Raw genomic sequence first — 22,808 nt, 5'->3', positions numbered from 1 at the left:
CCCCTCACTGTCTGCTGAGGTGGAATTTTACGTAACTGATAACGTTATCATGACATCATTCCGCACCATTCATTTCAATGTAAAGGAAACGCAGTGTAAATGGGTTGGAAACAATATAATCAATTACGTTCTGTTTGCAGATTGAAAAAAAGAACTGGAAATTGCAGAAGGGGTCCTGGGGTCCAGTATTTGAAGACTATGGAGAGAAGACAGTATGATTTAGATAAAACAGGGGTAGGCAACCTAAGGCCCGTGGGCTGGATGCGACCCAATTGCCTTCTCAATCCGGCCCACGGATGGTCCAGGAATCAGCGTGTTTTTACATGAGTAGAAAGTGTCCTTTTATTCAAAATGCATCTCTGGGTTATTTGTGGGGCTTGCCTGGTGTTTTTACATGAGCAGAAGGTGTGCTTTTATTTAAAATGCATCTCAGGGTTATTTGTGGGGCATAGGAATTTGTTCATTCCCCCCCCCCAAAAAAAATATAGTCTGGCTCACCACATGGTCTGAGGGACGGTGGACCGGCCCATGGCTGAAAAAGGTTGCTGACCACTGAGCTAAAATCAGGAATCAGAAGGTCTTTGCTTTTCATTTGATGGAACAGCAAGGGCCGTATCGTTTATCAGGTGCCCGACCAAAAATTGTGTATAGGGAGCTGCCTTAAGGAGCTGAGCCAAACCAGAGTTTCATCTATCTCAGTCCTGCCTGCACTGACAGTAGCTCTCCGTGGTGACAGACTCAAGTTTTCCCCATCTCTCCTTGCAGATGGCAGAGACTGAACCTAAGACCATCTCCAAGTGTGAAACAGAGGCTCTGGCACTGAACCATGGCCCTTTCCCATACTGCACAGAGAGGGGAGAAAGAATGAGGGACTGGGGGGGGGGTGTTAATGCCAAAGTCAGAACCAGCAGAATACTACGCATGGTGATATTTGTTCAAGGCCCAGGTGGCTACGTGTTGAAAAATAAATAAATCCCGAGCCAGCTTGACATGTATCATCGGGGAGGATTTTTGCTTGCTGAGACACACCCCTCACCCCCCACCCAAGAGGTATGTGCCCCTACCCACTACTTTGGCCCCTTGCCCATGCCTTGATAGAGGGAATGTTCTCCTTCACAAGCTGGGATTGTCTTGTACAAAGGTCAAGAGATGTAGAGAGGAGTAGTTTAAATGACAAGGTTATGCAAGGCTGCTGCGCTGAAAGGAAATTCCTGGCCAGAAAGTGCCTCTGTTTTCTGTCTGTTTATTGCACAGATAGTCTACGTGCCTCCCAGGTTGAGCAGAAACAGAGTAGGGGGTTTATCTACTGCGGAGAATGCAGGCAGTGGAGGCTCTTTCTTAAAGGTGTGACTCATTGCCAGGGGACAAGGAGCAATTATTTGTGAACTGGGAATGGAGGATGGGCGAAATTGGGTTCAGTTTGCATTTAAAGGCGAACTTGCCTAATTCACAGTTCCCGAAACGATACACCAGGCACAGGAAAACTCAGCCCTCCAGATGTTTTGGGACTACAACTCCCGCCATCCCTAGCTAACAGGACCAGTGGTCAGGGATGATGGGAGTTGTAGTCCCAAAACATCTGGAGGGCCAAGTTTTCCTATGCCTGCTCCTGCCTGACAGAAACCCTGGAGAGCTGCTGCCAGTCGGTGTAGACAACACTGGGCTAGATGGACCATTGGTCTGCTTTGTGATAAAACAGCTTTGATGTTCTACAGTCCTCTGTGGATCTGCGTGCTCTGTGTGGACACAGACAAGCTTTCCTCCTTTTCCCATCCCACTAGACCCCCATGGACCGAAACGCGGCCATCCTTTCCAATTCGCACCTCTCTGAATTATGCACTGCAGTTCTCCAGCCGAGTTATGTTTTCCGAAAAGCATTTACAAGGGCAATGTGTGTGTAGAACGTATAGAAATGTGACAGTCACATACAAAAATGCATCAAAACATAGAAAATTGCTTTGCGGGGGGAAACGTGTATTTTAGGCAAATTAGGCAGATAAAAGAGTATATATTAGGATAAATTCATCAATGAATCTTCATGATGACTAGAAAAATAAAACAGTGAAGTGATGTGAAAATATGGAGAACTGAATTTAAGACTAGAAAAATGCAAAAGTGAGGGAAAACATAATTGACTAATATATATAATAAATAAACAGCTGATGCAAATACCTGAGAAGGTCTTTAGGGAAGGAGGCAGTATTTCCAATACTTGGAACCAAGCAGGTTTTTTTAAAAAACAAACGTGAGCAGCTTGAATTGGGCCCAAAAACAAACTGGCAAGAAATGCAGAGTACACTTTACAAGAGAGTAAGCCATATGGAAATCAGTGGGCCATGCAAGAGATACAGGATAGTGCTGAACGTCAAAGAAAACTTGAAGGATTTTTATAGAGCATGTCTTTCTCATTTTCTGACACTGGTTCTCCCCGTCATGGCAAGGAAGATTATGCTTGTCAAATGAAGGATTAACCACTGTCTGTCAGGGACAAGGGTCCAGCCTGAAGGCAGATCAACCTGTCCATTAGCTCAATGCTTTTAAGGCAAGCTAAGTACGAGGCTTGTGCACTAAGCGTAAGAACAACTTTGACAATAGATTCGTTCACTCAATGATTTATGCTTTCGGTTTAAGCCTACTCTAGCTGATAAAAGTTTGGGGCGGATTACATGTTTGCTGTAAGCTGTTTCTTTAAGGCAGAAGAGGTTAACATTGTTAAACAAAACTGATTAGACATTGTTTTTCCATCAGATGACAGCTGGACTAAATGGAATACACTTACCTTTTGCAAAATTGCAGGTGTGGCCCAACAAGATGCTGCCTTTTGCTTTCCTGGTATGTTCTTTTCACTGGTTACGGTAAAAGTATTTGTGATCAGATGTCTTGCAGGAGATTCCTGCCATCAGAAAGGTTACTATTAGCTTGGAGCAACTCTGGAAAAAACTAAAGTTTATCCTTGTAAGGTTACCCCTGCTCTTCTTAATCTGGCTCCTAATTACAATTATCTTTTGGGTCCCCGCTTCCCAGACATGAAATTTTCAAATTAATGTAATGGATTGGCATTGCTTTATAAAAGGAATGGGGAATGCTTTTCAGCTTGAAGGTCACCATCTCTTCAGGGCAACTTTCTGGAGGCCATATGTCCATATGAAGTTGTATGGAGGTTTCTGTCAGGAGTTCAGCCTACACTCAAGTAGGACCCTGGCAGGGACACATGCCCGACTGACATGTTCTCTCCCTCCTGCTCGATCGTTTGGGAGCTTCATAAGCTTTCTTCAGCCTGAACATCACAGCGACCGATGCCAACCGACACTGGCACACTTAGGGATCTGCAGAGTTTGCGCATCTTGCGTGACAGACCTCAGCAACTCAGCATTTTGGCTAATCTACTTTATTTACATATAAACACACAGAGAGCACTGCAACATGGCTCCCTCTCTCTCTAGCATCAGACAGCAAAGAGAAAAAAAGAACAAAAGACAATAGTTTCACTTCATGGAACACAGTAACACAAACATCCTGTCTCTGTCACTTCCCACTCTGTGGAGTCAAAACATATACAGTCATATGATAGACAACAATCCTATGACTGCAATCATAGAGCAGGAATTCTAACAGCCCCCCCCCCCGCCCGATTCTTACAGTCAAGAGTACTTCAGGCAAAGTTTCTTAGCCACATTCCATCCCCCACATCTGCCAGCTATGGTTGGAAGCTTTATGTCCTCAAAGTGATTCAGGATTACGGCAACAAAAGTGGTTACCTAGTGATTATTCACAAGTTACAGCTGGCTCTAGAAGAGGAAGGGATTCTGGTGGCTCTGGGGGTGTCCCTGAGGCTGTTCAAGGAAGCTGGGCAAAGGCACCAGGTGAGCTTTGCTTTGCCCTTGGCCTTAGTTGTACCTCTTGAAACAGACACTAAATTTTAACAATTCCAAAATACATTATTATTGTTGTTTTATTTATATCCTGTCTTTTCCCCAGATCCAAGCAGCTCACAAAACTCAAAACAAATACAGCTAAAATGCACACCACTAAATAAACTAAATTAGAGGGACACGGGTGGTGCTGTGGGTTAAACCACAGAGCCTAGGACTTGCCAATCAGAAGGTCGGCGGTTCGAATCCCTGTGACGGGGTGAGCTCCCGTTGCTCGGTCCCTGCTCCTGCCCACCTAACAGTTCGAAAGCACGTCAAAGTGCAAGTAGATAAATAGGTACCACTCTGGCGGGAAGGTAAACGGTGTTTCTGTGCGCTGCTCTGGTTCGCCAGAAGCGGCTTAGTCATGCTGGCCACATGAAGCTGTATGCCGGCTCCCTCGGCCAATAAAGTGAGATGAGCGCCGCAACCCCAGAGTCGGTCACGACTGGACCTAATGGTCAGGGGTCCCTTTACCTTTTAAATATACTAACTTTGGGATGAAAACAATACAAAAGCATACCTATTAAAATGCAGATAGCTTAGAAAACAAAACAACCACTGTTAAGAGCCCATTCCTTAAAAACAAAAAAACCAGCTCCCAAAAAGCCTACTGGAGTAAAAGAATGTCTTCACCTGCCAGTGGAAGGACATTCTATCAAAGTGATGTCGCTAGCCTATTGATGTGATGTCACCTGATTGACAAGTGGGTGTGGTTTTAATTGGAACCCTTGGTGGGTCAAGGTGAGTCCATGTGGTGGAGGTTACCTACCCTAGTTTAGAAGATTTCTTATCATCTGGATGAATGAGATAAGCATGTCCAATGTTACAATTTATACATTTTAAATCGTAATGCTCATCCGCTGTAATCCAGGCAGCCAAAGAAATAATATATATAACTAAGGAGTCCAACAACTGAAAGCCACAAAATAAAACTGAAATACCGCAAAGCATAATATATGCACTCATCACAGCTGATCTCATATTTGATTTCTACAATACTTTCAAATGCAGAAGGAAAAAGGCTAAGACTAACTAATATGCTTTAGGCTGAAACTGAAATGCAAGTGTTTGTTGGTATTCAGCAAGATGTAGGTTTAGTCTGAATGTGATATTTCTGGAAATCTTGATCTCACTGGGCGAATGCAGACAATCATTTACCCAGTGGTTATGCATTACACGACTGCGTATGTAACCATGTGATAATCTAATCTCCTGTATCATCCGGCCAAGTGATGAGAATTTTATCATTCCTCCACTTCCTGGGTTTCTGATACAGAATTGTATTTGCAGGCTGATATGGATGATCAGCAATCAGCTGGTTACATGCGCAGCCTGGCAAACTATCCCTTGGTAAAGAACAACTAAGTTAATCTATACTCAGCTTGCCTTTGTGCTCAAGAACCAGAAAATACCAGAGAACAAACTAGGGCCCCTTTTTCCGATACAAGGGCATTTTTCCTATACAAGTCACTCCATTGTCTAGAAACATCGAGGGATACTCAATGCATGTAACTAGCGGCAAACCAACCACGTGCACTGTGAGTCTATGGTCTTTTAATGGTGCATCTGTGCACATTCTGTATAGTATGGATAGGACGTATATTTCCTTTTTTAGTGATGGTTGAAATTACCATAATGGTCGCAACAGCAAATAAATTGAAAGATTATGAGTCTGTGGATGCAGCTCTGCAGTCCAGAAGCATGATTTGGTCTTACTTGTTTGTCTTAAACATCCTAACAAGGTTTTCTCAGACGAGGGATGGATGGGTTAATCTATTTCTGGTTCATGTCAGCTTCACATATCAATTTAAAAAATATATGTGTTTTATTTTTGCATTTTACAATATTTTAACAACAAAAATTAAATCTAAACAAATTCAACCTGCTTTTTCTTCAAACCCCCCCCCCCATTATATATCACAATCTTACTACATAACCAATTCAAACCTATTTACAAATGTTACCTTTTCACTCCCTTTATTTCTTACTGCTCATGTCTGCTAATGTTTTTATAATTTACAATTTGTTTTCATATATTTGACAAATTTTCCCCATACCGTTAAGAAAAGTCTCTCATCTTGATCTCTTGTTCTTCCCGGCAAGTTTCGCCATCTCTGTGTATTCCATCTGTCTCAATTGCTGATGATGGACTTTCGTTGAAACTTCTTTCCATCTTTAGGCATATACCATTTGGGCAGCTGTGGTAGCATACACAAATAGCTTTTTTTCTTACCCTTGGGCACCTCTTCCTCAATTATACCTAAAAGATAAGCTTCTGGTTTTTTTTAACAAAAGTTACTTTCAACATTTATAAGTCCATTCCACTCTGACAGCAATGTGCACTCTGTGTATGTGCTATATAAATCCTGTTAAACAAAACAAATATATAACTGTAAAACAATAAAATAAAATGGATGGATATTTGAATATAAATGTGTGTGTGTGTGTGTTGTTGTTGTTTAGTCGTTTAGTCGTGTCCGACTCTTCGTGACTCCATGGACCAGAGCACGCCAGGCACTCCTGTCTTCCACTGCCTCCCGCAGTTTGGTCAAACTCATGCTGGTAGCTTCAAGAACACTGTTCAGCCATCTCGTCCTCTCTCGTCCCCTTCTCCTTGTGCCCTCAATCTTTCCCAACATCTGGGTCTTTTCCAGGGAGTCTTCTTTTCTCATGTGGGGGCCAAAGTATTGGAGCCTCAGCTTCAGGATCTGTCCTTTTAGTGAGCACTCAGGGCTGATTTCCTTAAGAATGGAGAGGTTTGATCTTCTTGCAGTCCATGGGACTCTCAAGAGTCTCCTCCAGCACCATAATTCAAAAGCATCAATTCTTTGGCGATCAGCCTTCTTTATGGTCCAGCTCTCACTTCCATACATCACTACTGGAAAAACCATAGCTTTAACCATACGGACTTTTGTTGGCAAGGTGATGTTCCTGCTTTTTAAGATGCTGTCTAGGTTTGTCATTGCTTTTCTCCCAAGAAACAGGCGTCTTTTAATTTCGTGACTATTTTCTTACAATATATATATTTCTAAACATTGGAGATAGAACATAGTCACTGCAGTTGTTTACTTGGGTAACTACAGCGCTGTTGCAGCATCTGGTTTGTGTGAAAGGCCTTAGTGGGTAACAGCAATTTCCTCACTTCCATTGCAGGCATTTGGACTAGAATGATCGTCTACAATTCTATGATTTCGATGAACTGGACAAATTAATGTAGTGGTGAGTGAGGGGGCATCTAATCGTGCCCCTTTCTAAAAAAATTTTGTGTGTGTGTTTTTTTTCCTTTTTGTAAATCTACCCAACAACAGCTACCAGACATTTAGAAGGCATCTGAAGGAAGCCCTGTTTAGGGAAGCTTTTAATGTTTGATGGACTACTGTATTTTAATATTTTGTTGGAAGCCGCCCAGAGTGGGTGGGGAAGCCCAGCCAGATGGGCGGGGTATAAATGATAAATTATTATTATTATTATTACCCAAGAAAACAACAAAATTGGGATAAAGGGGTTTTTCCGGAACAGTGGAGGGAGGGTGTGCTGTGCCTTGTTGGGGTAGCGGTGGTGGAAGTGCTCTAGGAGGAGGGAGGACAAAAAATATGGGTCAAGAAGGGTTGCGTTGAGAAAGCCTCTCCTCCTTCCAGAGGGGAGGAGTTGTGAGCGGGAGTAGTTTCCCGTGTGGTAGGGGGTGTTCCAGCCCTGCGTCTGCTGTCCCGGCTGCTGTGCCACGCCCCCTGGCAACCAACCAATCGGGCGGAAGCTGAGGAGGTGGGGTTTAGCCACTCAAATGCGGCCGTGGCAGCATTGCCCTCTCATTGCGCTGCTGGGTTTCGTCAGATGATGATCCGGCTGCTCTATTCCCCAGGACAACTTTGTTTTGGTCCAACCTTCTGAAGAGGAGGTTTTGGCGAGGCTCCCGTAGCCCTACCGTCATCGACAACTCCAGAAAACTTGTAAATCGTGTGGTGGCATGCAAATTGCGCTTTATGAATGGCTATGTGATTGTGCATGCTGACATCCGGTTCAGCGAGTTGACTCTGTTCTGGGAAGATGGTGTTCACCTTTTGGATCTCGGCAATGATATTTGGCTGGCCGACATCATCAGAAGCCTTAGGGATTGGTTGCAGCTGTGAGGGCATTGGCGGCGAGCCTTTTTGGCTCGGGTGGCGGTTAGGCATTGGAATATGTCTGTGTATTGGAGGGCAGGGTGTTGCCATCGCCTACCCCTCCACTTTTGGTTATTCTGTTAAAGGAATCCGGTGGTCATGGATCCTGTCTGACGCCCTTGCTAGGTGGCTAGGGCCATGGCACGACCCCCGGTGACATCAGGGGGAGCTTCCAGTTGTATTTGCATCAACAAGCTCCTCCTACTGGTGGTTAACCCTTGATAGACTCACCCCTCCCTGAGGGGGTGGACTCACACTCTGTTGTTTTATCCAATGCCTAAGCCAATACAGTGGTACCTCAGGTTAAGTACTTAATTGGTTCCAGAGGTCCGTTCTTAACCTGAAACTGTTCTTAATCTGAAGCACCACTTTAGCTAATGGGGCCTCCTGCTGCTGCTGCACCGCCGGAACACGATTTCTGTTCTCATCCTGAAGCAAAGTTCTTAACCTGAAGCACTATTTCTGGGTTAGCAGAATGTGTAACCTGAAGCGTATGGAACCCGAGGTACCACTGTACCACTCACATGTTGTAATCAATAAAGTTGTGGCCTTTTTGAGCCCATTAACCTAATATACTGTGTCCTTGTGTCTTTCTTATCCTCAAGTGGGCGGCGGGTCCTTGACTCACAAATGTTTTCATGTGAGGAATGTTGAAGGGGATATTCTTATGGAAAGAGAAGCAGGGATGTGTGACTGGGCAAGGGGCTCACAAGCATTCTAGGTGTGGTTATTTGAATGTAGTAACCGGAATACTGCAGTCAGCAACAGTGTCTGGGTGGCAATCAGGAAAATTTTTGGAAAAATCCAGCCGAATAGCAGCCCCTAGCAGCAGTGCCGTTTTTGCTGAAAAAGCTCAACAAGTTTGGAGAAAACTGGGGGGGGAAAGGTTAACAGCTTTTGCCAGAAAGGAAAAAAATATGGCAACCCTAGTGTTTCCTCCTGCTTGTTTCCTTTCTCGTGATATTGCCAAAAGTAATAACCAGCCAGATTTCAAAGTGCTAATTGCATTATATACCGTAGAAAACAATCAGTTGCTTAGAAACCCCAAAAAAATTCATTACTCATGGTTTGCAGGAACAACATAATTAAGACCTCAGATTTCAAGATGCCTAATCCGATGGTTATGTAACTAAACTGGGTGTACTTTTCCATTTACAGTTTCAAATTCTAGAGTGGGAAAGGATTAAGGAGCACAAACAACAGGTCGCCTTGAGCGGCAGTGATACTTTTGCAACGATTACCTTATGATCTGGACGCGCGAGAGAGCATCTAAGTACTTCCCTGCTCATTGAGATCTCTTACTGACCATCTTTTGATGGATCTGATGTCTACTAAGTTTACAATCACCGCGGAATAGGCATGTTCAGTTTGCCCCACCCACATACCCCAAGTTTGGATCTACTTTCTGCTGCTGCGCATAACGTATGGGAGCAAGGTCCTTAACATATACAGTGGTACCTCGGGTTAAGTACTTAATTCGTTCCAGAGGTCCGTTCTTAACCTGAAACTGTTCTTAACCTGAAGACCACTTTAGCTAACGGGGCCTCCTGCTGCCGCCGCGCCGCCGGAGCACGATTTCTGTTCTCATGCTGAAGCAAAGTTCTTAACCCGAGGTACTATTTATGGGTTATTGGAGTCTGTAACCTGAAGCGTATGTAACCTGAAACGTATGTAACCCGAAGTACCACTGTATATTACATTTTAGGAAACATGAGGAGGAATAAATAAATATTACAGCTATCAAAACAATATTACACACTTCAAAGAAACAAGTTGATACAACATAAGACTGGCTGCTAATAAAGTTCGAAAAAAAGACAAATAAAAAGTAGGCAATTACAGTGTTAACTCTGGATACAAACGGGATCCGTTCTGGATCCCCGTTCGCATCCTGAAGCAAACGCAACCTGCATCTGTGCGTCTGCATGTGTCGTGATTTGCCACTTCTGCACATGATGCCATTTTGACTGCGTATGTGCGAGTGGTGAAACCGAGAAGTAACACGTTCTGTTACTTCCGGGTCACCGCGGAGCGCAACCTGAAACCGCTCAACCTGAAGCAACTTCAACCCAAGGTATGACTCTATTAAGAAAAAGAAAGAAGCTCATGGACATGCCTATAAATTATCAAGCTTTCTTGTAACTGAAATGTGTCGGTATGCAGCTGGCTGCGGCTCATCCTGGAACAGATCCCAGCAAGTTAAAATGAGGTAGTATCAGAATCAAACTTTATTTCGGTCCAAGGCCAGCATAAGATAAAACATACAGATAAAATGAACACATAAAACTTAAAACATAAAACATAAAACAAGCAACTGAGTATGTAACACATTTCCCTGTCGTTTGAAAACCATTCTTAATAGTTAAGGGAGCAAGACCACATGGGAGGAAGGATAGCCAATAATTCAGTGTGGCAAGCCATACTCTAGCCTCGATTCTTACGAATCCAGCTTTGAGATGTATGGTAGCATTGGAGACGTGTTTAGGTACTTCTAGGGTTGATCTTAAGAATTTAGATGAGACATTTTCATTTTGTGAAAATGAAGCTCCACTACACACAGTGGGGGCTGACTCAGAAGTAAACATGCGCAGGACTGCATGGCACTGAACTCTTCAGTCTGTTAAGTAACTTGGGCCATCTTTTCTTTTTCTTTTTTAAAAACCCAGTCAAATCAGAACTAAGTTTTTCTTGGAAGAACATTTTGTTCAGAATGCCAGTGGTAATAAATCACCAAATACACTTCCCGTATGAGTATACCAACCGCAGGGCTTATTATGCAATGAACAGAACAAAGTAAAGGCATGCCCAGGTGATGTTATGGCATTTCACACCTTCGCAGGGAAAGCTGCTGAAACACCTGCTTTTCTGCAACTGTTTTATCCCATGTATATTCAACGCTGCTTCCCAGGAGTTACAGGCAACCAGTGTCTCACAACAACCAGTGGTGTTCGGTGCCCCTTGAGACAGAAAGGACAGAAGGCAGAGAGAGGTCAAAAGTAGAGCCAGTGAAAGGCATTACCAAGTCATCTGGCTCCAGCGTGCTCCCATAGGGATGATGTTTTGATGTAGGTAGATTGCAAACCGCTTGGAGATTTATTTATTTATTTTCTAAAGAATTACACAGTAAAGCGATATAGATTTCCTGGAATTGAAGAAATCACATCTTCCAGTTTCAATCTGAAGGTGCAAATAAGACTGGTTAGTCTCTGAAATATCGCAAGGCTCCTTTGCTTTCTGCAAAGGACATATTTATTTATCAATAAATAAAATAAGATTTTAAAATGCCAGCTCCATCCCGGCCAGGCATCCACCTGGGGCTGAAGGAGGCGGGGCTAACTGCTCGGCTCCTCCCTGCCCGATCAGCTCTGCTCTCGTTTCTTCTGGCCTGGCTCGGCGCTCCACTCCACAACCTGGGACTTGACAACACGGAGATCCCGGAAGTGAGGCGAAGGTTCGGTCAGAGGCGCAGCGGCTGCGTCGCGTCCTCGGAGAGTCGTCGTCATGTCTACGGCTATGAACTTCGGGACGAAAAGCTTCAAGCCGAGACCGCCGGACAAAGGCGCTTTCCCTCTGGATCATTTCGGTGAGAAGGTTCCGCCCCCCCCCCCCGCAACCGTCCATCCCCTTGATTGCGCATGTGAGATTCGTCCACCGACCATAGAGAGGACGTTGGGTGGGGGGATAGAAAGTACGGCAGGCATTTCCGGCCTAAAAGCGAACTCCCAAGTACAGTCAATAAGGGCGCTTGCCATAGATGCGCAAGGGATAGAGCGGTACCGCTGTGAGCCCATAGAAACGATAGCTTTCCGTTAGCCGAACTTCTGTCATGGGCCCCCTAGGGGAGGGGAACTTTTGACTATCGTGTTGCTGATGGACTATAACTTCCATCATCCTTGGTGGGGGCCGTGCTGGCTAGGGCTGATGGGAGTTGGAGTCCCACAACACCTGGGGGCGCATTTTCCGCCATAAAAATGGAAGAGGAGGGCTGCAAATCAATGTTTTTTAAAGCTCCACCTCCAGCACAAGAATTGACACTGGTACCAGTAAGAGAGGCAGCAGAACATTCATTCATTCATTCATTCATTATTTATTTATTTCTATTGCATTTTATTTATTTATCTTATTTTGTAAAATTTATGCACCATTTGATTGTACAGTGGTACCTCGGGTTACATACGCTTCAAGTAAAATACGATTCAGGTTAGCGTATTAGACTCCGCTAATCCAGAAATAGTACCTCGGGTTAAGAACTTTGCTTCAGGTTGAGAACACAAATTGTGCTCTGGTGGCGCAGCAGCAGCGGGAGGCCCCATTAGCTAAAGTGGTACCTCAGGTTAAGAACAGACCTCCAGAACGAATTAAGTTCTTAACCTGAGGTAAAGGTAAAGGTAAAGGTACCCCTGCCCGAACGGGCCAGTCTTGACAGACTCTGGGGTTTGTGCGCCCATCTCACATCTATTGGCCGGGGGCCAGCGCTGTCCGGAGACACTTCCGGGTCACGTGGCCAGCGTGACAAAGCTGCATCTGGCGAGCCAGCGCAGCACACGGAACGCCGTTTACCTTCCCGCTGGTAAGCGGTACCTATTTATCTACTTGCACCCGGGGGTGCTTTCAAACTGCTAGGTTGGCAGGCGCTGGGACCGAGCAGCGGGAGCGCACCCCGCCGCGGGGATTCGAACCGCCAACCTTTCGATCGGCAAGCCCTAGGCGCTGAGGCTTTAGCCCACAGCGCCACCCGCGTCCCCTAACCTGAGGTACCACTGTATAAAATAGACAAACCTCAAAGCGGTCTACAAAAATAGAATCAAGAAAAAAATTACAAGCCTATTTTAAAACATACAAAAATATATATCTATCTCTCTTTGGGGGGGGGGCAAGGAGCTCAAGGTGGCATTTGTAATTCTCCCCCTCTGTAAGGCATCATCTGCACTGTACATATAAAGCAATAGCATAAGAACAGCCTGCTAGATTGAGCCAATGCCACTATAGATCTAAAGCAGCATCACACCACTTAAATAGTCATGGCTTCCCCCAAAGAATCCTGAGAACTGCTAATGAATTCTAAATCAGCAACTTCACACTGAATTCCCCCTTTGAAACTATTTTTTCTTGGACTTTAGTGACCTGAAGGTTTGCTGGCACCTTGGTGGTTTCAAGGTGTCCCCCCCACGTACTGCATTACGTTCTCGTGCTGAGCCACAGCAGCCAGACTGTCCTTTGAATAGCGCTATTGTTTTGTCTTCCTCTTAATTCCATGTCTGTTTCTTTTCATGCCTCCTGTTTCAAAAAACGTGCTTTCCTTCTGTCGAACAGGTGAATGTACAGCTTTCAAAGAAAAATTCATGAAGTGTCTGAGGGAGAACAGCTTTGAGAATGCATTGTGCAGACAGGAATCAAAGGAATATTTAGAATGCAGAATGGAGAGGCAAGTGCATTCTTATTTGCAACACTTCACTTAAGCTAATGGATGTTTGCTCTCAATTTGCCAGAGACAACTTATGCTGGGCTGTCAGTGCATGGTGGATTTTTGGCTCCGCAAACCACTGCTTCATTTTTGAAATCTGTAAAATTACAGTACTTAATTCCCCCTGCCCTCTTTTCTTTTCTTTTCTCTTCTTCTTCTTCTTCTTTTTTTTTGCTGAGAGTGAGTCCACATCCACCCCATAAAGCACTGTTGTACCCCTTTAACAGTCACTGCTTTCCCCAAGGAATCATGGGAACTGTAGTTTGTTATGGGTTTTGAGAGTTTTTAGGAGACCCCCCTGTTTCCCTCCCAGAGCTACAGTTTCCTGAGAAGAACAATTGATTGTTAAATCACTTTGTTGTTTTTGATCTGACTTTGTATAAAGTAGCTTCCTATGTCCCTGTGTTTCTAGGGCGGCTGAGTGGTCCAATGGACTAGAAACCTTTTGTTGTTTTTAAAAGGAAAACTGAAATCCTTGGCAATTCCCGTTTGTGAGCTCCTGTGCATTCCTAAGCAACCACTGCCCACATATTTTCAAGCATATTTTTATATCCATAAGCCAGGAACCTTCCTTTAAAAGAAAGTAAACCAACACCCTTAATTATACAAATTATTTGCCAGGGATTCCTCTGTAGTCCTGTAGAATCATGTGAATCTTCTGGGTTTTTTATTTTTTATTTGATTTTAAGGGGCACCAAATTATTCAGGAAATGAAATTGCTAAGCATGCCAATTTCAAGTTTAATGCTTTTCAAATTGTTTTTCGTTCGCTTGTTTGTTTAGACAACTTATGGCCAAAGAACCACTGGCAAAATTGGGATTTAAAGACCTAATAGAAGAAAAATCAGAAACCCAACAGGAGACATTGTGATGAAGATAAAGAGAATCCTGACCTTCTCCTATAGAAAGGAGCAAATCTGCTGTGGTACATATTGTACATTTCAGATCCTATCTTGATATGAAGTGCTCCTTGGAAGAAGCTGTTGCCAAGTAGAAGATTTACAGTGCAATCTTGTACACTTATCTACTCAGCAGTAAATCTCACTGAGTTTAATAGGGCTTACTCCCAAGTAAAGGGATCGGATTGTTGTGATGCTATCCCCACCTAGTTGGTCCCAGTGAACTCAGTGTGTTTCCATATGAGGACATGTATGTGCTGTTAGTGTGGGAAAGGAAATATTCCTTGGATATTCAGATTTGGACTACAAGCTCCCAGTACTTGCTCATTGCACTGTGCATTGGGTTCAGCTTCTCTTCATACAATTGGTATAAATAATAAATTATTATTATAAATTATTATTATTTGAGAGAAATGCTTCCTAGGATCTTAAGTGTACTTGGTTAGAAATAAGGTGTGCTGAAATTATTCACTGGGATTTGCATCCAAATGAAAGACCTCTAGGATAGGCATGTAAATAAATAATTTGTTTTTGAATCAGATTGTTTCTGATCATTTCATTCCTGAATCCAGCCCTCCTCTCCATCTCTTTCAGTTTCAGTTATGAAAATGTAACTCTGTTGCCCCTTTCAGAAATGCAGGTGCCTGTTTTGAGATTTTTTGTTGTTGCTGTCTTAAAACAGAAAGAAAATGCAGTGTGTTCTAGTACATTGGTAAATGAGGCACTGAGAAATACAGGCCCCAATCCAGGGCAAAGTGAGGCACACTTAAGCCCGTAATGCGCAGAAATGTAACTAATTGTGTGCTGAAATGTGGCCACGATATGCATGACTTTGAATGGGGTGTGTATATGTGATTGTTTTGAAGAGTTTGTTTGAGGAACGGCATACCCTTTGATTTGAAGGTGATTCTCCTGCGTTCGTATCCTGCGTGGGGTGGGGAGACAGGAAGGACCCTAACTGAAACCTACAACCCACACATTGCCCTTTCCTTTGCAACTTGAAGCTGCCTTCGCAAGAAAGGCAGGACGTCTTCCTTGTCATCTTCCCACCCACTCTGGCACCTCAGCTGATGCTGTCTGGGTTAACCCTAAGAATGCCTTAAGTAGGACCAGGCTGGATCAGGCCAATGGCCCATCTAGTCCAGTATCCTGTCCTCACAGTGGCCAACCAATCTTGTTTAAGAAGCAGGACTTGATTCCTCTGCCCTCCTGCAGTTTCCAGCAACCAATATTCCAACGCATTGTTCCCACCAACTGCGATAATCTCAACAGCCCTTACTAAGATTGCCAGAGAACCATGGAGTTGGAGAGGGGTGTCTCATAGTCTAACCCTCTGCTCAATGCAGGAACGCCAGAGGCAGAAGAGCATCCTTGACAGATGGCCTCCAACCAGGGAGAGTCCATTGCTACCTTTGGGGCCACCTGGTACCATTGTCAAAGTGCTCTTGGGACAGGCTGTAGTGAAGCAGGGTCTGCTTTGCATGCAGAGGGTCCCAGCTTCAAAGCCCAGCAACTGCCAAGGAAGGCTGGGAGAGACCCCTCTCTGAAACCCTGGAGAGCCACTGCGATCAGTGTAGCTGATAACTACACTGCTAATGGCCTGGTTCCATAAAAAGCAGCTTCCTATTCTTCTTCAGGTTACAGTGGTACCTCGGGTTACAGACGCTTCAGGTTACAGACTCTGATAACCCAGATATAGTACTTTGGGTTAAGAAATTTACCTCAGGATGACAACAGAAATTGCGCGGCGGTGGTGGGAGGCCCCATGAGCTAAAGTGGTACCTCAGGTCAAGAACAGTTTCAGGTTAAGAATGGACCGCCGGAACGAATTAAGTTCCTAACCAGAGGTACCACTGTACCTTATTTTACAAGGAGTATTATACAGTGTATAAACTGCATTATACTGATTTACTGTAAATTTTGTTCCATTTAATCCCTGCAAGATTGCCACAAATATAGCTTGGTTTATACGGCGGCCAATAAATAAATACAGTGGTACCTCAGGTTATAGACGCTTCAGGTTACAGACTCCGCTAACCCAGAAATAGTACCTCGGGTTAAGAACTTTGCTTCAGCATGAGAACAGAAATCATGTGGCGGCAGTGGGAGGCCCCATTAGCTAAAGTGGTACCTCAGGTTAAGAACAGTTTCAGGTTAAGAACGAACCTCCAGAATGAATTAAGTTCTTGACCTGAGGTATCACTGTATAGTCAACTCAGCTTCATTCAGTGGTAAGAACTCCTAAAATGAATGGACCTAAGGTTCCTTCTGCACCATACATTTAAAGCAGTATCATATCACTTTGACTTCACCCCAAAGAATCGTGGGAAGCATAATTGGTTAAGAATGCTGAGAACTGTCATGTGAGTTAGCAAAAGCTTTCTGTGAAATGATTTATAATGAGTTGGGGGGGGGGAATGAAGATCACTTTTGTGAAAAAACCAGAAGTTTTTCTTCTAGGTATAATTGGCGGAGAGGTCCGCAATGAACAGGAAAAAAATTTTATGTATGCTACCACGGCTTCCCAGATGATTTACACACAAAGATGGAAAGAAGAAACAGTCCCAACAAAACAGGACTGGCAGTTTTAATTGATGGAGTACGCAGAATTGGCAAAACTTACTGGAAGAATTAGAAATCAAGATGAGAGATTCTTGAAAAACACAATAGGGGGAAATAATTGATTATATTTGAAGATACATTGTAAATAAATTAAAATGTTAGCAACATTGATATAAACACATGCAGCAAGAGATAATTAAAGGGGAAGATAAAGGAAAATTGGTAAATAGGTTTGAATTGGATATACAGTAATAAAAAGATATAAACTAAATAACTGCAGAATTAATTAAATTTAATTATTAAATTTGTAAAGATTTTGTTTTTCTCGTTAAAAATGCTTGTAAAATGTGAAAATGAAAAATATATTTTAATTTTGAAAAAGAGCGCTGAAGGAGACCCCACTCCCTTCACAGAGCTACAGTGTCCATAGTTCTCTGGGAAGTGGGGTTGATTACTGAGCTGTTCTGGGGATGACTCACATCTTTAACAAACTACACTTCCCAGGATTCTTTGGCTGCGACACTGCTATAACTTTGTAGTGCAAATGGGCCTAATTGGTCTACTCTATAAGAAGCACAGCATTGGGTACAGCCTCCTGTTCCTGTTGGCACCAATTGTCAAACTGCTTTTGCTGTTAGGAAGTTAACCCTTCTGTGACTTGAGCCTCTGTGCTAGTTCAGCCCTCTGGGGCAGCAGACAACAAGTCTTGCAGGAAGTTGATGTGATGGCCCTTCAGTTATTTAAAGAATGCGTGAAAACATGAGAAGAGGCTGCTGGATCAGGCCATTGGCCCATCTAGTCCTACATCCTGGTCTTGCAGTGGCCTACCAGATGCCTTGGGGGTGGGGAAAGCCCGCAAGCAGGACCTGAATTCAGCACTCTCCCCTCCTATGGCTTCCAGCAACTGGTATTCAGAAGCATGACTGCCTTGCAACAGTGGAGACTGAGCGTAGCCATCGTGGTTAGTAGCCATTGATAGTCTATACCTCCATGAAATTGTCTGATCCTCTTTTGAAGCCATTGAAGTTGGTGGCTATACCTGTCTATTGTGGGTGCAAATTCCATAGTTCGGTGCTGGAGGAGACTCTTGAGAGTCCCCTGGACTGCAAGAAGATCAAACCTATCCATTCTTAAGGAAATCAACCCTGAGTGCTCACTGGAAGGACAGATCGTCAAGCTGAGGCTCCAATAATTTGGACACCTCATGAGAAGAGAAGACTCCCTGGAAAAGACCCTGATGCTGGGAAAGATGGAGGGCACAAGGAGAAGGGGATGACAGAGGACGAGATGGTTGGACAGTGTTCTCGAAGCTACAAACATGAGTTTGACCAAACTGCGGGAGGCAGTGGAAGACAGGAGTGCCTGGCGTGCTCTGGTCCATGGGGTCACGAAGAGTCGGACACGACTAAACGACTAAACAACAACAACAATTCCATAGTTCAACTTTTATCTATCCTGAACCTCTCAATGTTCAGCTTCATTGGGTGCCCAGTGCTACAAGAGAGGGAGAAAATATGTTCTCCACTGTCTCCTTGCCATGAATGATTTTTATGAATTTATGCACTTCTTCCTCGCCTTTTCTCTAAACTAAGAAGTCCCCTCGTTCCATTCCTATGGTCGTTTTGGTTGCTCTTTTTTTCCTGAACCTTTTCTACCATTTTTGAGGGCAGCGCGATCGTTTCAGATTAATAACGTAATAAAAGCGATAGTGTGCTTTCATTGCCAAAACAGGTTTTGTGCTAAAACAGAGGAAGGGACATCCCTCCCTTTTCCAAAGAACGCTGTGAAAGTATGAAAACAATCTCCAGTACCTTCCAAGAAGATAAATGGCATTTCTTGCCTCTGTGCTGTCTGGGTATTATGAAGAGAATCTGCTCAAGGCTATGACTGGAAGCCACTTACTGGCACTGCCTGCAATTGACAAACAATGGTGGCCATTCTTAAATGGGTGTCTGCTAGATTTTTATCCTGTGTGTTAAATGGAAAGAAGCAGCTATTATGAGGACCCAGGTAAATCACTGGGGTGGGGGAGAGGTACATTAGTTCCAGCATTCGTAAGATAAAGCCCAAGGACAAATGTGGAGGAAAATGTTTCATGGAAGGATCATTGTTTGCTTCTTGAAGGGCTGGTGTGGTGCTTTGCTGCTTGGCCGGCGATGGCCCATTTTGCACACCCTGCAAACCATTTGTGCAGTGCCAGCTCCCCCAAGCTGGAACAACCCCCCCAAATGTTGTTTTGATACAACTCCCATTATCCCTGACCATTGTCCTTGCTGGCTGGGTCCGAGAAGAGGAGTGTGCTGGATCAGGCCAATGGCCCATCTAGCCTGATCTCACAGTGGCCGCCCAGATGCCTGCAGGAAACCCACAAGCGGGACCCCAACACAAGACCCCTCTCCCAGTGTGCCAGTGTGGTGTAGTGGTTAGGAGTGGTGGACTCGTAATCTGGGAAACCGGGTTCGCTTCCCCGTTCCTCCACATGCAGCTGCTGGGTGACCTTGGGCTAGTCACACTTCTCTGAAGTCTCTCAGCCCCACTCACCTCACAGAGTGTTTGTTGTGGGGGAGGAAGGGAAAGGAGAATGTTAGCCGCTTTGAGACTCCTTCGGGTAGTGATAAAGCGGGATATCAAATCCAAACTCTTCTTCCCCACTTGGGACTCTGGGTCATATTCAGAGCCATGCTGCCTCTGACAGTGGAGACAAAACGTAGCCATGATGACTCTTAGCCTTTGATAAACCTTTACCTCTAGAAATTTGGCCAATCTTCTTTCAACGCCATCCAAGATGGCAGCCATAACTGCTTCCTTTGGGGGGCAAATTCCATCATTTTTAACTACACCCTCAAGACTGCTATTTATATTTTCTTTAAAACTTTCACACACAACCCTTTATTGCCTCTAATGAGCAAAGAGAGCCTCATAACAGGATTACGACTGTGCTGCAAAAGAGGCATGAGCAAATCTGTCCGTTTTTATTTCTCTCTTTCTCCCCCCTGCCAAAAAACCCCTTAAGTTTGGTTCTGCACTTTTCTGCATCAGTCTGCATAGAGAGAAGAGAGATAGTCCTCATGAAAATTCACCAGCATTTTAGCGCAAATTTCTTCTAACACATTCTTACTGCAATTTTGCCCAATTTCCCCTCTCTCTTTTTGCTAAGCAAATGTTCCATTTTGTATTTTTACGTTGTGAACTGCCCTGCGGTCTTCAAGTGAAGGGCGGTATGCAAATTTAATAAATAAATAAATAAATAAAATAAAAATACTATAAGCCAATCTTTGTATGTTATTTCCAACAACTTGCACACATTTCATTCTTGTATACGCATTTTTTGTACACTTGGCTGGGGAACTGCAAACATTCAGGAAAGTGAAGATTTCTAAAGAGAGCTGTGATTTGTTTTGTTACTGTTTTGCCTATAACATGCATCGAAGCAAATTTCTCCCTTGCTACTTGCTGCAGAGCTGGTGGTTTCTAATTTTACTGCAAAACAGTAGGAAAACTCCCCCTTGTGGGGAAGTTATGGAAGAATTGGGGTGGAAATGAGGGTTCTTTTTTAAACATTTCCCTTCCTTGAGATCCATTGAAGATCACGGGAGAAAGATGGCGCCGGATCAAGTCCCAGCTGAGTCTCTGCTGCATGAGTAGGAGCTCTAATGAACAAATTATCCTGATAAAAAGGCTCAACCTATGAAAATATCTGCCAACTTTTATCAGTAAAAGACTCTGGGAGCTGTCAGGTGGACTTTTAAACCTCCCCTCCCTTTCAAAGCTACAGTGGTACCCCGCAAGACGAACGCCTCGCGAGACGAAAAACTCGCAAAACGAAAGGTTTTTTCGTTTTTGAGTTGCCTCGCAAGACGAATTTCCCTATGGGTTTGCTTCGCAAAACGAAGCTTGCCCCGCAAGCTCCGGGGACAGCGGGTCTTCCCGCTGTCCCCGGACCTCTTTTGAAGCAAGGGGCGGCGTGGGGAAGCGATCTCCCCGCAGCCCCTTGCTTCAAAAGAGGTCTGGGGACAGCGGGGAAGAAGCGATCTTCTCCCCGCAGCCCCAGGTCCGGGGACAGCGGGAAGCTTCTTCCCCGCTGTCCCCGGACCTCTTTTGAAGCAAGGGGCGGCGGGGAGAAGCGATCTTCTCCCCACAGCCCCAGGTCCGGGGACAGCGGGAAGCTTCTTCCCCGCTGTCCCCGGACTTCTTTTGAAGCAAGGGGCTGCGGGAAGATAGCTTCTCCACGCCGCCCCTTGCTTCAAAAGAGGTCCGGGGACAGCGGGGAAGAAGCGATCTTCTCCCTGCAGCCCCAGGTCCGGGGACAGCGGGAAGTGCTTCCCGCTGTCCCCGGACCTCTTTTGAAGCAAGGGGCGGCGGGGAGAAGCCTGCCCCCGCCACCTGGCTTCGGAACGATGCTCCGAAGCCGGGCGGCGGGGCAGGAACACCTTCTGAAGGCGGGCGGGGGGCAAAAGTCTTTGCTCCCCCCTGCCTGCCTGTCCCGGAGGGCTTTTGAAGGCAGGTGGGGGGGAGCAAAGACTTTCGCCCCCCGCCCGCCTTCAGAAGAGGTCCAGGACCTCTTCTGAAGGCTGGCGGGGGGCAAAAGTCTTTGCTCCCCCCTGCCTGCCTTCCCAGGGGCTTTTAAATCGCCCCGGACAGCAGAGAAGTCCTCCGCTGTCCCGGGGCGATTTTAAAATGCCGCCCGCCAGCATTTTAAGATCGCCCGGACAGCGGAGAAGTCCTCCGCTGTCCCGGGGTTTTTTAAAATGCTGGGGGTGGGAAGAAAAGCCCTTGTCCCCCCCCCCAGCCTTCAGAAGAGGTCCGGGGACAGACTGTCCCCGGACCTGGTCTGAAGGCGGTTTCCCTAGGAACGCATTAATTGATTTTCAATGCATTCCTATTTGGAAACCGTGCATCGCAAGACGGAAAACTCGCAAGACGAAGAGACTTGCGGAACGAATTAATTTCGTCTTGCGAGGCACCACTGTACTTAAATTAACTTTGAAATGAGGGTTCTTTTTAAAACATTTCCCTTCTTTGAGATCCATTGAAGATCACTAGTAATTAATTACTTGCAATATCACCTTACCCTATATATACCCACTTGAACACTTCAACGTGCAGAACTGGCAATGTTGCAGGAGAATTGAACACAGGAGGTGGGAGATGGAATGGAGAATTCTGAAAAGGCATGGCTGGCTGCGACCATGAACCAGGAGCACTTTGCAACTTTTTGTTGCAGGTCCCACTTTTAAGAATGGCCTCGTGCTTTGTTTTGCTCACCTTTCTTGATAGTGGGGAAGCAGTTTTGTTTACCGTGGGCTTTCGTAGATCTTGCTGGCCTGTTTCCGCCCTCTCTCACGCGCTCTCCCCGCTGCACTAGATAGCGCATGATTAATCTTCCACTTTGGGAAGATGTTCTCACTGGCAGTAGAACTGGAGCAAGGGTACATGGTGCGCTCATGTGCAGATCGCTTTCCATTTGCTCATGAGCTCCCACACTGGTTCGGTGGAATGGATGACGTAATCCAAAATGAGCCAGATCAGCTGCTGGTAACGGCTAATGTCTTTCAGCTTTTCCATGCGCTGTCGTCTCTGGCAATTCAGAGAGAGCCTCTCTGTGCCCTGTGAATGGGTCAGTATTCGAACCCTCCATGTGAAATATTAAAGCGACATAGCTAGGGCTTAAGGAATAAGATGAAAGTGTTTTGGCAGTCACTCAGACCTGTTTGGAAGTCAGACTCCCTGATCTGAAAACACTTCATCAGAGAAACTGACTCACCAACTTGGGGTTTCTGAGGCTTGGTTTTTTTTAGTACACCTTATTC

The 22,808-nt window shown here is 44.9% G+C and overlaps 1 protein-coding gene across 1 annotated transcript; it reads left to right on the top strand.

Annotated features, from left to right (window-relative positions):
- Nucleotides 1-11,471: 11,471 nt before the first annotated feature.
- Nucleotides 11,472-14,975, top strand: COX19 (cytochrome c oxidase assembly factor COX19). Its single transcript, XM_083474595.1, has 3 exons — nt 11,472-11,657; nt 13,388-13,499; nt 14,321-14,975. Exons 1-3 carry the CDS (start codon nt 11,576-11,578, stop codon nt 14,406-14,408), a joined length of 282 nt encoding a protein of 93 aa, XP_083330721.1. The 5' UTR covers nt 11,472-11,575; the 3' UTR covers nt 14,409-14,975.
- Nucleotides 14,976-22,808: the final 7,833 nt, after the last annotated feature.

The sequence above is a fragment of the Podarcis liolepis genome (genome assembly GCF_965112155.1).
Source record: "Podarcis liolepis genome assembly, chromosome: 14".
In the NCBI taxonomy this organism is placed as follows: domain Eukaryota; kingdom Metazoa; phylum Chordata; class Lepidosauria; order Squamata; family Lacertidae; genus Podarcis; species Podarcis liolepis.
Note: the sequence above shows the minus strand (reverse complement) of the source record. Positions and strands in the feature narration are given on the sequence as shown.

Coding starts and splice junctions, on each gene's coding strand:
- COX19 (XM_083474595.1), top strand. CDS start 11,576: ATGTCTACGGCTATGAACTTCGGGACGAAAAGCTTCAAGCCGAGACCG. Junction 11,658..13,387: donor TTTCCCTCTGGATCATTTCG/GTGAGAAGGTTC, acceptor TCTGTCGAACAG/GTGAATGTACAGCTTTCAAA. Junction 13,500..14,320: donor TTAGAATGCAGAATGGAGAG/GCAAGTGCATTC, acceptor TTGTTTGTTTAG/ACAACTTATGGCCAAAGAAC.